At 44.6% G+C, this 14,616-nt stretch overlaps 1 protein-coding gene across 8 annotated transcripts in view; it reads left to right on the forward strand.

Annotated features, from left to right (window-relative positions):
* LOC101023578 (RNA-binding protein 4) overlaps positions 1 to 14,616 on the forward strand; it is a 54,748-nt gene that overhangs the window by 16,184 nt on the left and 23,948 nt on the right. The window contains exons 2-5 of one of the 8 annotated variants that reach the window (XR_637090.4): positions 6,029 to 6,452; positions 9,712 to 10,402; positions 10,892 to 11,002; positions 12,294 to 12,735. Coding sequence is in view for 6 of the 8 variants with exons in the window: in XM_009185564.4 (XP_009183828.2) it covers positions 6,029 to 6,452; positions 9,712 to 10,394 (1,107 nt within the window). In the remaining 2 variants the exon portion in view is untranslated. Of the gene's footprint in view, positions 1 to 4,543; positions 5,224 to 6,028; positions 6,453 to 9,711; positions 10,403 to 10,891; positions 11,003 to 12,293; positions 12,737 to 14,616 lie in introns of those variants that run through there. The other 7 variants (XM_009185567.4, XM_009185565.4, XM_009185564.4 and 4 more) reach the window with 7 other exon arrangements.

Raw genomic sequence — 14,616 nt, forward strand, 5'->3', positions numbered from 1 at the left:
CCAACAAGGTGGTTTTAAAACATCCCTTTTGCCAGGTACAGTGGCTCACGCCTGTAATTCCAGCACTTTGGGAGGCTGAGGCGGGTGGATCACCAGAGGTCAGGAGTTTGAGACCAGCCTGGCCAACATGGTGAAACCTTGTCTCTACTAAAAATACAAAATTAGCTGGGCGTGGTGGCACATGCCTGTAATTTCAGCTACCTAGTAGGCTGAGGCAGGAGAATCCCTTGAACCCCGGAGGTGGAGGTTTTCTGTGAGCTGAGATTGTGCCATTGTACTCCAGCCTGGGCAACAAGTGCAAAACTCCTTCATAGATTAGATAGATAGATAGATAGATAGATAGATAGATAGATAGAGTGCAAAACTCCTTCATAGATTAGATAGATAGATAGATAGATAGATAGATAGATAGATAGATAGATAGATACAAGTGCAAAACTCCTTCTCAGATAGATAGATAAAACATCTCTTTTGATGTCATTCTCTGTAGTTCAGGTGGTAAGACAGAGGATTTGGATCAGATCTCTTTAATTGGCCTTTATGCTTTTTTTTTTTTGAGACGGAGTTTTGCTCTTGTTGCCCAGGCTGGAGCAGCGTAGTGGCGCGATCTTGGCTCACCGCAACTTATGCCTCCTGGGTTCAAGTGATTCTTCTGCCTCAGACTCCCTAGTAGCTGGGATTATAGGCATGCGCCACCACACCCAGCTAATTCTTTTTTTTTTTTTTTTTTTTTTTAGTAGAGACGGGGTTTCTCCATGTTGGTCAGGCTGGTCTTGAACTCCCAACCTCAGGTGATCTGCCCGCCTTGGCCTCCCAAAGTGATGGGATTATAGGTGTGAGCCACTGTGCCCGGACTAATTGGCCTTTTAGTTGAAAATCTTTTATTTTTTTTAAGGGGCATTAAGTTCCTTTAGTACTCAGTAAAATACAGGTAGGTGTGTATCAGTATGAAGACACTTGAACTACAAACTTCTCTACCTGAAGCTTCATTGTGTTCCAGTTGTCAAAGTGGTGATCAAAATCCGTTAGCTTGGGTTACCTCTGGCTGGTACCTGCTTTTCTGTTTGGGGAAGACTGGAACATGTACTAGGTGATGAGTAAATGTGCGTGTTTTCAGTACTAAGTGTTCAGGTTTTTAACCTGATATTGACTGAAAATCCGAAGTCATTTCCCTCCTTTGGGCTATCAAGAAGTTAACTCATACATTCATTCATTTACTTGTTAACTTAGTCAACAAATATTTGAGGGTGTTACCATGTGCCAAGTACAGTTCTAACACTGGGGATATAATATAGAATTAATAATATGCCTTTTTAAAATAAGTATAGGATTTCAAGTGGTAGTAAGTATTCAGAAAGACAACATGGAGTCATAGGATAGAGTTCCAAAGTAGGGTTGGAGTGAGTGATGTTAGATCGATGGCAGTGAAGAACCTGAAGAAAGAATATTCCACTCTAAATGAGCTTGGGATAAGGCCAGTATGTCTGAAGGGAGCACAGTTGGTGGTCAAGGGCCGTGGTGGTTAGAAACATTGGGAAATTCTGGCAACAAGCAGATTGGGGTAAGGTCTTACAGTGCAAGGAGAGGAGTTTGAATTTTGTTTCAATTGCCTTTAAAAAGAAAAAAAAAACTAGGCCAGACGTGGTGGCCCACGCCTGCAATCTCAACACTTTGGGAGGCCAGGGCGGGTGGATCACGAGGTCAGGAGACCAGCCTGACCAACATGGTGAAACCCCGTCTCTACTAAAAATACAAAAATTAGCCAGCCATGGTGGTATGCGCCTGTAATCCCAGCTACTTGGGAGGCTGAGGCAGGAGAATCACTTGAACCTGGGAGGCGGAGATTGCAGTGAGCCGAGACTGCACCCACTGCACTCCAGCCTTGGTGGCAGAGTGAGACTCCATCTTCAAAAAAAGTCAAAGCCAAGGCTGGGCATGTAATTTCAACACTTTTGAGAGGCTGAGGTGGGAGGATTATTTTTGGGCCCAGGAGTTTACTGAGACCAGCCTGAGCAACACAGAGACCTCATCTCCCAAAAATTAAAAAAAAAAAAAAAAAAAATTGGCCATGTGTGGTGGCACACACCTGTAATCCCAGCTACTTGGGAGGCAGAGATAGGAGGAACACTTGAGCCCGGGAGATCAAGGCTGCAGTGACCTGTTATTGTGACATCGCACTCCAGCCTGGGTGACAGCATGACCTAGTCTCTTTAAAAAAAAAAAAAAAAAAAAGGAAATTTATTGGCTATTATCCAGCCTACTTTCTAAATTAAACCACCCCAAATACTATTCTCATCATCCTTGCTTATTAAATGTTACAACTGCCATAGTTTTGTGGGTTTTGTTTGTTTTTGAGATGGAGTCTCACTCTGTCACCCAGGCTGGAGTGCAGTGGTGTGATCTCAGCTCACTGCAACCTCCTCCCACCCCCCGGGGTTCAAGCAATTCTCCTGCCTCAGCCTCCCCGGTAGCTGGGATTACAGGTGCGTGCCACCATGCCTGGTTAATTTTTTTGTGTTTTTAGTAGAGACGCGGTTTCACCATGTTGGCCAGGCTGGTTTCCAACTCCTCACCTCAGGTGATCTGCCCACCTCGGCATCCCAAAGTGCTGGGATTACAAGGGTGAGCCACTGTGCCCCGCCGAGAGGATTGCTTTTGAGTGCAGGCATTTCAGACCAGTCCAGGCAACAAAGACTTTTGTCTCTACAGTAAATTAAAAAAATAGCGAGGCCTGGTGGCACGCACCTGTAGTCCTAGCTACCTGGGAGGCTGAGGAGTTCCAGGCTACAATGACCTATGGATAGTGCCACTGTACTGCAGTCTGGGTGACCTTGCAAGAACTGTCTCAAAAAAAGGCAGGGAGATTATTTAATGTGGTTCATTTAGGATGAGCTTGTAAAGTGTTACATAGCTAACTAGACCTAGTTGGGTTTCAGAAGTCAAATCAAGTAATTAGGTTTTGGGCTGCATGTGGAGGTGGTTAGTAGTTTTGATGTCTGCACACTGGGCTTGAACTGTGATTCTGAGAAGATTTATGTTCCCAGTCTCCTTCCAATCTGGAGAGATTATTAGTTACAATGAGTTGATCATTGATATACTTTGGTATTTTGGAAGAAAGTTTTATCCTCAGAGATGTTGAGACAAGAGATTTAACTGAAGGAGATGAGGATTTCTGTACCATACGCGTTACTTTTTGATGCTGGCCACCTCTGAAGGGCACGTGGCAGCTGACACAAAATTGATTTTCTTCATCACTGATCCTGTGGCCTTTGCACAGGCCCAGAGGTGCATCAGCATCCGCAATGAAGTGGACAAGATTAGTGACCAATATATCTGTAAATGTTATGTTTTCTTTTTTTAGTTCCTTACCTTTTTTACTTTGGGATAAATTGTTGACCAGTTTTCTACAGTCAGATTCCTGAATCATGTTGGGTTTTTTTTAAGTTTCACTCTTGTCGCCAGGCTGGAGTGTAGTGGCACAATCTTGCCTCACTGCAACCTCTGCCTCCCGGGCTCAAGCGATTCTCCTACCTCAGCCTCCTGAGTAGCTGGGATTACAGGCACCTGCCACCACATTCGGCTAATTTTTGTATTTTTAGTAGAGACGGGTTTCACCATGTTGGCTAGGCTTGTCTTGAACTCCTGACCTCAGGGGATCCGCCTGCCTCAGCCTCCCAAAGTGCTGGGATTACAGGCGTGAGCCACCGCACGTGGCCCTCGTGTTGGGTTTTAAAACCCACTCTTTTTTTCCCCCCAAACTCTGACTTCACATTTTTCTTCATGAAACCCTTCTTTGGGGCATGGGTGGTGGTGAAGAAGCTGCTTTGGATGGTGGTGTGTGGTACTTGTGTCATCTTCATTCCTGATGATCACTTTCCTCATAAACTGCACTGCTTTTAGCCTGTTTTGTTCGTGTTTTAAGTTCTTCCATCCAGTCCCTGCATTCCACCTTTTAACCCTTTTCAAAAGCTGCTTTGCAGAGGGTCTTGACTAAAGTTACTTGCTTAATGAATATGGGATTATGTGAAGCAACCTAAGGATGAGAGAAAACAAGGCAGCAGCTGGACCCTCTGGAGAATGTTACTTTGTATTTTCTTTACAGCTGGTTGTGACTAAGCTCTTCCCTCTAAAGTCAGTTCTAAGGGATTAAAACAGCCCTGGCTGATGGCGCCCAATAAAATAAAACAAAAAAACCTTTGCTGCTCCAGTTTTTTCTCAGGGTGGGGTCGGGGTATACTTTCAATCTCCATGGTCACAGAAAGGACTCTTCATCGCGGACCCTGGGAGGCTGGTTCCCAGAGGGAACTTGTCCTCAGCGTCTCCTGGACAGTGCAGCCTTCTGCCGGGCCTACTTCTGGGCCATTACAGAGGTCCTTTCACCACCTGTGAGAGGTTTGATTTTGGGGGAGCTCCGGGACTCTCAAGGCTACGGTGTGGACTACTGGCCCAAGGAGAAGGTTGGTTTCCTGAGGGGGGGGTGGGGGGGGGGGGGGGGGGGGTGTTTTTCTTACCTGGCATGTGCCTGCATAAGCTATTTCCACAGCGTCCTGGCCGCAAGGGGGGTGGTGCTTGGGAGGTTAGAGGGAGACAACTAGAGTGAACGGCAGAATGGAGCGCGGAATAGTGTCTGGCTGTGCACGTGGAGGTGGCGAAATGTGGAAGCTTAACGAAGTTGGCGCCATGAAGCTAAAGACTGCTACCCCGGGGCTCTAGCTCGCTCCGCCTAATGGCGGGCCGCACCCCGCCGGCGAAGCCCACGTTTGTAGGTCCGCCCTCACGCTGATCTCTTGCCCAATCAATGAGTTCGGCTTCGCGAGGTTGGTGCTCATTGGCTTTCGTATAAAAGCTCCGAGGTTACAGACGTTTCCACCTCTTGCCGGCCTCTCAGGTAATAGGCGTCCGTGGTAACCAATCAGGAAGAGGATCTGCGGGACCGCCGGCCTTTTACTTTATTGAGTGGCCAATCCGGTTGTAGGCTCACCTCCCCCCTCTACCCAGAGCCACTGCTGCGGCCGCCGCCATTTTAGCGTTTTGTCAGAAGCGTCCGTGCCGCGAGGAGGAGGCCCTGCTGGTTTCCGTGCGGGTGAGACTGCGAGCCCTTCCATTGCCTTTCTTGTACTCTGTTAAATCTTCTCTCACTCCCTTGGGCTTCGGGGTGTACTGGTGGGGTCGCAGCCTCCACACCCGTCACTGAGAGCCGATCTCGGTCCTCGGCATTGCGCGGTAAGCCGGGAGCAGCCCTTCCCCCACCGCCCCCTGAGAATACCTTGCTTTTTTTTCCCCCCACCCTGCCCCGCGCCCGACGTGGCTCCTCTTGGAAGCCTCGAGATTTCCACTGGGAAAACCTCCTTTCCCTTATACCTGGCAATTACGTCCCTGTTTCGAGAATTTCTCGGGCTGTGAGACATCGTCTGGTTAATGAATCTGAAGCTCTCCTCCACGGCCACGCATTTCAGTGTTCCGCAGGAGCTCGGACGGTGCCCTGAGAGAGGCGTTCCCCAGTCCAGTACTTTCTTTATCCTCCACTCCTCGCTGTCTGATCCGAGTCGCGCGTTCACTACTTCCAAAGGAAACTCAAATGTAGCTATTGCAAGGCTTATTTCCCCGGAAATGATGGCTGCTTTGGTTACTACTTGAGGAAAAGCCTGTTGATAATTTCAGGCAGGCAGCAAGCCTAGTAGACTTTGGTTTTCTGTTGCTTTCCTAATGGATAGAAAAGCCCAGTACCCCCATCCCTCCGTATGCTGTTTTTCATGCACATTTCTGTTGGAAGGTATCAGTTCTTACTAAATCCTTTGTCTACTAAGGACCTCCCTATTGCAGACGTCTTCTCATTCTTACAGGTTCATGGCGGCTACTATAGCAGGCCTTAGTTCACTCCCACTTCCCTTTGATTGTATTGTGTGGAGGTGTGTGTGCAGGCGGGTGAGAGAAAACTGGAAATATACATCAGAGTGAAAGTCGTTGTTTTTTATGAACTGATGTGGGCCTAAGGTCTTTTGTCAGAAATCTTGTTTTTCTCTCCCAGGCTCTTGTCAGGATGGTGAAGCTGTTCATCGGCAACCTGCCCCGGGAGGCTACAGAGCAGGAGATTCGCTCACTCTTCGAGCAGTATGGGAAGGTGCTGGAATGTGACATCATTAAGAATTACGGCTTTGTGCACATAGAAGATAAAACTGCAGCTGAAGATGCCATACGCAACCTGCACCATTACAAGCTTCATGGGGTGAACATCAACGTGGAAGCCAGCAAGAATAAGAGCAAAACCTCAACAAAGTTGCATGTGGGCAACATCAGTCCCACTTGCACCAATAAGGAGCTTCGAGCCAAGTTTGAGGAGTATGGTCCGGTCATCGAATGTGACATCGTGAAAGATTATGCCTTCGTACACATGGAGCGGGCAGAGGATGCAGTGGAGGCCATCAGGGGCCTTGATAACACAGAGTTTCAAGGTGAACCACCCTCTTTGGGTAGAGGGCTGAACACAAGGCTATGTGCAGAAAGTGGTTGGATGCGTAAAAGGAGAGGTTTGGTAAAGATAGCAGCTGTTGGCTGGCTGGTGGTGAAGAATTAAGTATGGGTGATGGACTTCTTAAGATGTAGAATACGTGGGACTTAGAGGCTTTACCTTAGGCAGCTGTCTCCTGGAGAAAAACCACTCAGCTTTTATTTGGAGCCCCTAAGGCTTTTGTGCTCATCAGTGCAGAAATCCTTTTCTCTGAAGGCTTTCTGAGTTACTGGGTTTTTTTGTTTTTTGTTTTTGCTTTTTTTGGTAGTAGAGCACAGTTCAGAGTTCCTCACTCTGAATTTACTGCCCTCAGCATAGGATCAGAATTACGCATTTTACATGAAGAACCTCGCAAAAACATGTCAAGCAACACTTTTATAGGAGCAGAATCCTTGTTAAGTTATCCTGCCTTACACAAACTCTTAAAAGAGTTACAGCTCTTGTTTTTGTTATTACTATTATATCTGTACCAAGGGGTTGTGTTTTGAGTATAAGGCCACTCTAGAATTAGAAGGCTGATTTTAGGACTACTTGGGGAGGAGGCACTGGGGTTTTAGGGGCAGTAATGACTGTCTTTTCATTGGTTTGGGGGGCTGGACTTTATAAAATTTTGGTGAATAGAGCACTTAGATTTGTGTTATCTTAGGAGTCTTAACCAAATGAATTTTTTGTGCCTGGAGGGCAGCATGGGTGATGATGTGGATTGTCACTTCATTTGGAAGCATCTCAAATCCCCAACATTTTGAATACCTACATGTTGCTCAAAGGAAATGCTTGTTAGAGCATTTTGGATTTTGAATTTTCAGATTTGGGATGCTCAACTGGTACGTATCACGCAAATATTCCAAAATCTGAGGTCTGAAGCAACAGTGGCAGTTCAGGGGTGGTAATCATGGTGAGTTGCTATCTGAACTCTTCTCTCACCTCCTTTGGTTTCCCCAGTATCAAAAAGAGCGGTGTCCTTTTTTAGCTTAATTAAGCAGGACTGAACAAAAATTTAAAAAATAAAAAGCTTTATCCAAATTATGGAGTATTCCTGTGACTCCTTGCTATATATTCCAAACCTGTGTTCTGACAGTGTAGTGGTCGATTCTGTTTCTGAGTACTCCCCTCGTTAAGAGTCATTACTGCTGCCTTTGGTGTCCATTTCCCTTAAATTGGGCTCTTTTAGAGCTGAAAGTCTGATCATTATTTCCGCTAGTAATGGGTACCCTGTGTCGTGGGCATTGCTGTGCATTAGTAAAGAAAAGTGACGCAGGTCTCTCAGGTCTAGTTTGCTTTCTTTTTTTCAATTTGCGTGTTGAGAATTATTTTGTCAACAACTTAATTGAGAGCAAAGGCTGCTCTTGTGGAGGGTTTGCGGTGTGATACCTAATTTTTGGACTGTTTGCCACACTGTAGCCCAGTCAGAAGAGGTGGTGTCTGCTTGTAGCAATTAGGTTTAAGGAGAGGACAGTGTGGTCTTGATTCAGGACAAATTATCCTTATATAAAACTCTGGGTGTCTGAACCCAAGGTCCCCTGACACTAACCTTTGCTTAGTTTTTTTATCTTATTTTATTTAATATTGGCGTTTTTTATTTCTTAATACTATTCTGTTAGAGTTATAGATGTATATTGATGAGTGGTATTAGGGTGGTCTTTTTTCCTTTCCGTTTCTTAGTGTTGGGTATCTTCTCTATTGCATGCCCACTTAAAATCTCTTTTAGATATTCTTAAAAAATTAACTTCTTTTTCTGGCATTGGAACCAAGAGATGCTTAGATCAAGGTATTTATTAATGATCTTTTTGTCTGGAATGCGCACAGTTGGTTTCTTAGTTGTTTTCACTGGTTTTGTTAGGTGCCAAAAGTGGCACTTTTGTTAGCACTTGTTTTCCCTGGTTTTGTTAGGTGCCAAAGTGGCCCACTGGGCAAATGCCAGAGACAGGCTAGCACTTTAAGGCACTTAAGTGCATAATTGCATATCTGCTCTCTTAGTAACCTGCAACCTAAACTTCCCAGCTGTGTAGACTTTGATATTTTGTTCCTTCCATCCCCATTTCCCTATTGTGTTTTCTGGTCTCCCAGAATCTAACATTAATTTTGCAGGTAAAATTGTGTGTTTACTATTTTCTCTAATGTTAGAGGATCCATCTGTTGACTTTCCCTTGCTTTTGACCATTTACTCCTTTGGCAGGTATATATTTAGGTGCATCATAACCAATTGCATTGGGAAGTTTTTGCAGGATTTGGATGTCTTCGGAAGTTTGCTTACCAGTAAGCTGATAGATCATGTTAGGTAGAAATTGCTTCTGTAGAGACTTACTAAAACCTAGTTTTAACTTTTCTAGAAAAGATTCTGCTTTTATTACATTTTCAGAAGTAATACTTTTCATTTCCAGAATGCAAATTTTAATTTTCAGGAAAAATATTAAGCGTATGTTCTTAGTTAGGCTTTCAGTTAGGTAGTTTCAGGAGAAGTACTTTAATTCTGCTTAAACTGAGCAGTTTGGTCCACCAACTAGTATAAGTAGTTAAACTATCAGATTGTAAAGAATCCATGTTAAAGCAATGATCAGAACCAGCAGTTTAAAGGGCCCAGTTAAGGGAGAAGGCTGTCCTTCAACTTGTGCCCCTCAGTCTCCCCAGTTCATGAGGGTTTTTCCAGAGATGTACTTTGAGATTTGCTTGTCACATTCAGCTGTGGATTGAGTCTAGATCATTCTTTAATAGTGGTAATCATTGGAGTCTTTTATTCCATTCTTGTAAAGTTTTTGAGGAGGGTGGAGAGCTGGCCTTTACTTACATTCCCTTGCTTAATGAAAATCCATCTTGCTGGTAAGGATTGGAGGTGTCAGAAAAAAATTGGGCACTCTTTCTTACTTTGACTTCTTTTGACTTTGAGCCGCTGTTTGGAGATGATTTTTACTTGCAGTTACTTGGCAAAGGATGAGATTGTTTTGAGCAAGAGTAGTTTATTTCTTAAGCATTTAAACTATTGTTATAGCTGGCATATTTCGTCACCTAATTGATCTTTGCCTGAAATCAGGTCATTATACTGAATCTATAAGTTGAGTTTTTTTTTTCCTTTTTATCTTTTGGTAAAGATGAGTCCTGCATTAGAATTGCCTAGATAAAAGCCATTGCTATGACCAGTGTCTGGGGTAGGGGCTGGGGCTATGAGTAAGAGTGATAGCAACCCTTCTTGCGTCTGTTTCTTCAAGGCAAACGAATGCACGTGCAGTTGTCCACCAGCCGGCTTAGGACTGCGCCCGGGATGGGAGACCAGAGCGGCTGCTATCGGTGCGGGAAAGAGGGGCACTGGTCCAAAGAGTGTCCGATAGATCGTTCAGGCCGCGTGGCAGACTTGACCGAGCAATATAATGAGCAATACGGAGCAGTGCGTACGCCTTACACCATGAGCTATGGGGATTCATTGTATTACAACAACGCGTACGGAGCGCTCGATGCCTACTACAAGCGCTGCCGTGCTGCCCGGTCCTATGAGGCAGTGGCGGCTGCAGCTGCCTCCGTGTATAATTACGCAGAGCAGACCCTGTCCCAGCTGCCACAAGTCCAGAATACAGCCATGGCCAGTCACCTCACCTCCACCTCTCTCGATCCCTACGATAGACACCTGTTGCCGACCTCAGGAGCTGCTGCCACAGCTGCTGCTGCAGCAGCAGCCGCTGCTGCTGTTACTGCAGCTTCCACTTCATATTACGGGCGGGATCGGAGCCCCCTGCGTCGCGCTACAGCCCCAGTCCCCACTGTTGGAGAGGGCTACGGTTACGGGCATGAGAGTGAGTTGTCCCAAGCTTCAGCAGCCGCGCGGAATTCTCTGTACGACATGGCCCGGTATGAGCGGGAGCAGTATGCCGATCGGGCGCGGTACTCAGCCTTTTAAAGCTTGAGGTGAGAGGGGTGGGGTGTTCCCTCTTCTGGTTTTGCCATCCCTCCTGCAGCCTAAAGGGCTCCATTTAGGCTGCCCTGCTTGCTTGCTTTTGCAGGGTTAGGGTAAGGTTACTAGGGTGGCTCACAGGCTAGAGAGAAGTCCTACCTGTTTAACTTTAAAATATATAGAGTTCCTTGGCCCTCATGGCTATTTTTCAGGGCTTCTGGTAGTGAGAGTCAATTTGATTCTATTTGTGTCTAGAAAAATAAAGAATGATGTGCTGGTGAATCTTGGGTCACCTATGTACTATGCTATAATTGAACCTTACCTGGGGACCCACACGTTCAGGCTCAGTTGTTTTGTTTCTTAGAGCCTTTGTTAAGTTTCCTAGGTGTTCGACATTCCTAAGGTCTTCAAGTTTCCTGTTCTGTTTTGTGCTGTGTGAAAGTTCTGATATGATCCCTGATGATAAAGTCCATAACTGTAGTTAACTGGTCATCACTGCTCAGGTCCCAGTTACTAAGAAGACCACCAAAATGGCATCATCTTAATCTTGAAGCATATTTCTGACATTCCTGAACGGTTCAACCCTTATGAGTTTTATAGAACTTATTTTGATGGTAAGTTGGGGTAGAGAGAAATACAAAACTTATCTTTTATAAAGTTCCACAAGGAAGTCTGGGCATAGATGCTAACACCTACCTTCTTTGCCCAGCTCAGATTTATTCCCTGAATAGAGTGCCCACTCCATTGCTTTATCTTTCAGTCTGTCCTGTAACAGCCCAGCCTGTCACTTAGTTACGTTTTTTTTTTTTTTTTTAAGTAACTATTCCCACAGTTCTAGTTTTGACATCATCTACTTTCTCAGGGTATATGTTTAAGTATGCATGCACACCTGTTAATTTTACTCCTTTGGTGAGGTTGAAATCCAGGGTTGGGAGCTTTGCCATAAGCAAATCACTCCCTTCTTCATCTTCTCACTAGCTGTTTTGGGCATTTAATACTCTTGAGCCAGCAGCTCTACCCTGAGTCCCCTTGCTTTTTCCACTGTCATACATTTTGAGCCCCTTGATCCATTTGGCTCTACTTGAATATATTCTCTTCTGATACTTGCCAGCTTTGGGCTCTAGGTGTTTGAGATTATTGTACTTAAGGGTAAATCTCAATGCCCTTAGTTTTGAGTAGCTCCCAGTGTGTCCCAGACATTACCATTGATCCTTAATTATAGTAACTGTGTGAGTGATAGGTAACTGTCATCTTTGCAGTTAGGGCAGAAGGTATGTGACTTTCCCAGGGTTATTGAGTAGGCAGTCACTGATTGGGCTGGAAAAGAGACTTCAGTGACTTGATGTGTATCTTATACATGCCCTTCCACACTTTCTTTACAAAGTTAGTTTCTTCCCTAGTTGGAATTGGATGTCCTCAGGTCTTAAAACTTGCACAGTTGATGCTACTTTTATTTAGACTTTGAATGATTTTTAACTTGGACCTTGGCAGTAACTCCTAGATAGAAAATACTGTTGATTTTTTTTTTTTTTTAACCTCAGGGAGCTAATTGGAACCTTTCCATTTTTCCTGTCCTCTGCTGACAGCTTGTGATGTGGAATTACCTTCTCTAAGGAATGCTAATGTTAACATCATCAAGAGCAATGGAATGTCTCTTTGCCTACTTTTATGAAACAAGATTTGCTATTAATTTAAGACCTTAGTCTGAGATTGTTTAGACTCCCCAGTTACTCTCTGGCCTTCAAGCTCTTTCCATTGTTAAGAGATTACTGTGATACTGGGGAAGGGTATAAGTAAACTTAAAAGGAGTGTCAAGTTATCAGACTTTGTAAAGATGTTGAAGTTTTTAATGGGAAAGCCCTTTTGAGCTTTGCTGTAAAGCCGCTGTATTGTGCTCTCTTTCAGGTGGGATGTGTGTGGGCTGAAATTCCGAGCTGCGGTTGTGCATGAGAATACACCCTTCGTGGTACCCCATCTCCGGGACGTTCTCGGCTCTGTGCGTTCAGTCCCTCAGGAACCGTGGACCTTAATTTACCTTGCTAAGTTCAGACCTTCTCTTCCTTTCCTTTCCTTTCCTCTCCTGCCCATTTTCCTGTTCTTCTGTCCTTCAAAACTTCTGTAGCTTCCCATTCATGTTCTGTTCTCCCAGCAGGCCTCATTGTGTGCAGAAACTGTGGTGGGGGCTGTGCTGTCTCCTCCCTGCCTCCTGCCTCCTGCGGCTGTTGGATTTGGGAATGACCTTGGTGAGAGTCTCACTGCTCCAGGGTCTCTTTTTGGTCCAAAGGCTAGACCTATAGAGTTGGATCACTTTTTTTCTTTCCGGTGAAATAAATGGTTTTTCAACTTAGGGTATGTGTGCTTTGAGAGACTTCTTGCTTCGGCTTGTTTGGGGGTTCATTTGTACCTTGAAGGGGAGGGTATAAAGTTTTAAGATACTCAGCTTTGGGTGAACGTCACTGCAGTTATTTTGTTTATTGCAAATAGGACTTGTAGGTGCCAGAGGAAAGGGGTTATATAGAAGCCCAGGTAGGCAGCCTTATTCCAATGAAGACTTTTCCCACTGGTCCACCTTTGTTATAAAACCACCTACTTTTAGTTTAGAGATGTTGGTCTTCTCTTCTAGAGAAGCAGTCACTACCTTCCCTTAAGACTACCATTCCAATCACCCAGTCAGTGTATCTAGCTTAACTTAATTTCCGGGGATGAGGAAGTCAGCCTTCGCTCTTTGTGCCGTGTGAAAAAATGAAGCTGTGGCTCCAAGAGTACTTTGCTAACTGTAGGCCAGTGACATGTGTTGATGCCTTTCACCATTTATTTGTTTAGCTCTGCCAAAATCCAAAGAATGCCTGAATGTCCCACCAGCACCTCATTACTTGGGTTTATAGCCTTTAAATCATAGGCATGGAGAAATGACCCAACATACGAACTTTAGATACCTTGTTGAATGATGAGGCTAAGTGCAAGAACTGCCGCCTCTTAGCCTCATGTTTTTCTTGAAACAGTTACTTGTCTTCCGTATGTTTGCTCTGTACCTTCTTGCTCCAGTTTCTACAGATACAGGACTATGTCTAGTTAGAGCATTTCTCAGAATCATTCAGCAAATACTGAGCACCTACTGTATGCCCGGCATTACCCTTTAGGGAAGTCGGGTTATGATGATGGGGAGATAAGCTGGTCTTTACTTAGATGGTTTCTAAGATTTTTTTTTTTTTTTTAAATAATTGCTTCCTCCTGTTGGATTCTTCCTAATCATAGATGGCCAAGATTTGAACAGCTCTATACAACATGTAATTTATTGAATATTTTTGTATGTGAAGCCTGTGCTGGGTGTTTGATGTGTTCTCATTTAATCTTCCCAGCAAATGTTTTTCTGTTAGTTTTTTCCTTTCCTGGCTGGGTTGGTTCTCTGCCATTTCTCTTGGATGGTCGTACATACCTACTTTGGTTTCTTTTTCTCTAAAGGACAGACCCACCACTGAATGCCATTTTTACTCTCTCAGTATACCCTTTGATCTGATGGGTAGGGTTGGCAAATTTCAAACATTGGAGACTAACGGTATTTGTTGATTCAACAAATATTTTATTGAATGATACTCTGGAAGGTGGTGTTTTAAGTGTTGGGCATATATACGGTTCTGGAGCTTCTATTCTGAGGGAGGAGAAAATGCAGAAATGTCAATCAAGCAAGAATTCTGTTTAGATGGGGATGGTCAGTGAAGGATTTTCAGAAGTGACATGGTAAACATGGATATGATACATTTTTGCATTACAAAACTAGTTAAAATTAGTTAACTAACTAGTTAAAATTAACTCAGGCATGGTGGCTCACGCTTGTAATCCCAGCACTTTGGGAGGCCGAGGCGGGTGGATCTCAAGGTCAGGAGTTCGAGATCAGCCTGACCAACATGGTGAAATCCTGTCTCTACTAAAAATACAAAAAATTAGCTGGGTGTGGCGGCGTGTGCCTGTAATCCCAGCTACTCAGGAGGCTGAGGCAGCAAAATCGCTTGAACCCAGGAGGCGGAGGTTGCAGTGAGCCAAGATTGCGCCATTGCACTCCAGCCTGGGCAACAAGAGCAAAACTCCGTCTCAAAAAAATATTTTATAAAATAAAATATTAACTCCTTGGCTGGGTGCAGTGCCTCACACCCGTAATCCCAGCACTTTGGGAGGCTGAGGCAAGTGGGTTGCTTGAGCTCAGAAGTTCAAGACCAGCCTGGGCAACATG

The sequence above is a fragment of the Papio anubis genome, chromosome 12, assembly GCF_008728515.1.
Source record: "Papio anubis isolate 15944 chromosome 12, Panubis1.0, whole genome shotgun sequence".
In the NCBI taxonomy this organism is placed as follows: domain Eukaryota; kingdom Metazoa; phylum Chordata; class Mammalia; order Primates; family Cercopithecidae; genus Papio; species Papio anubis.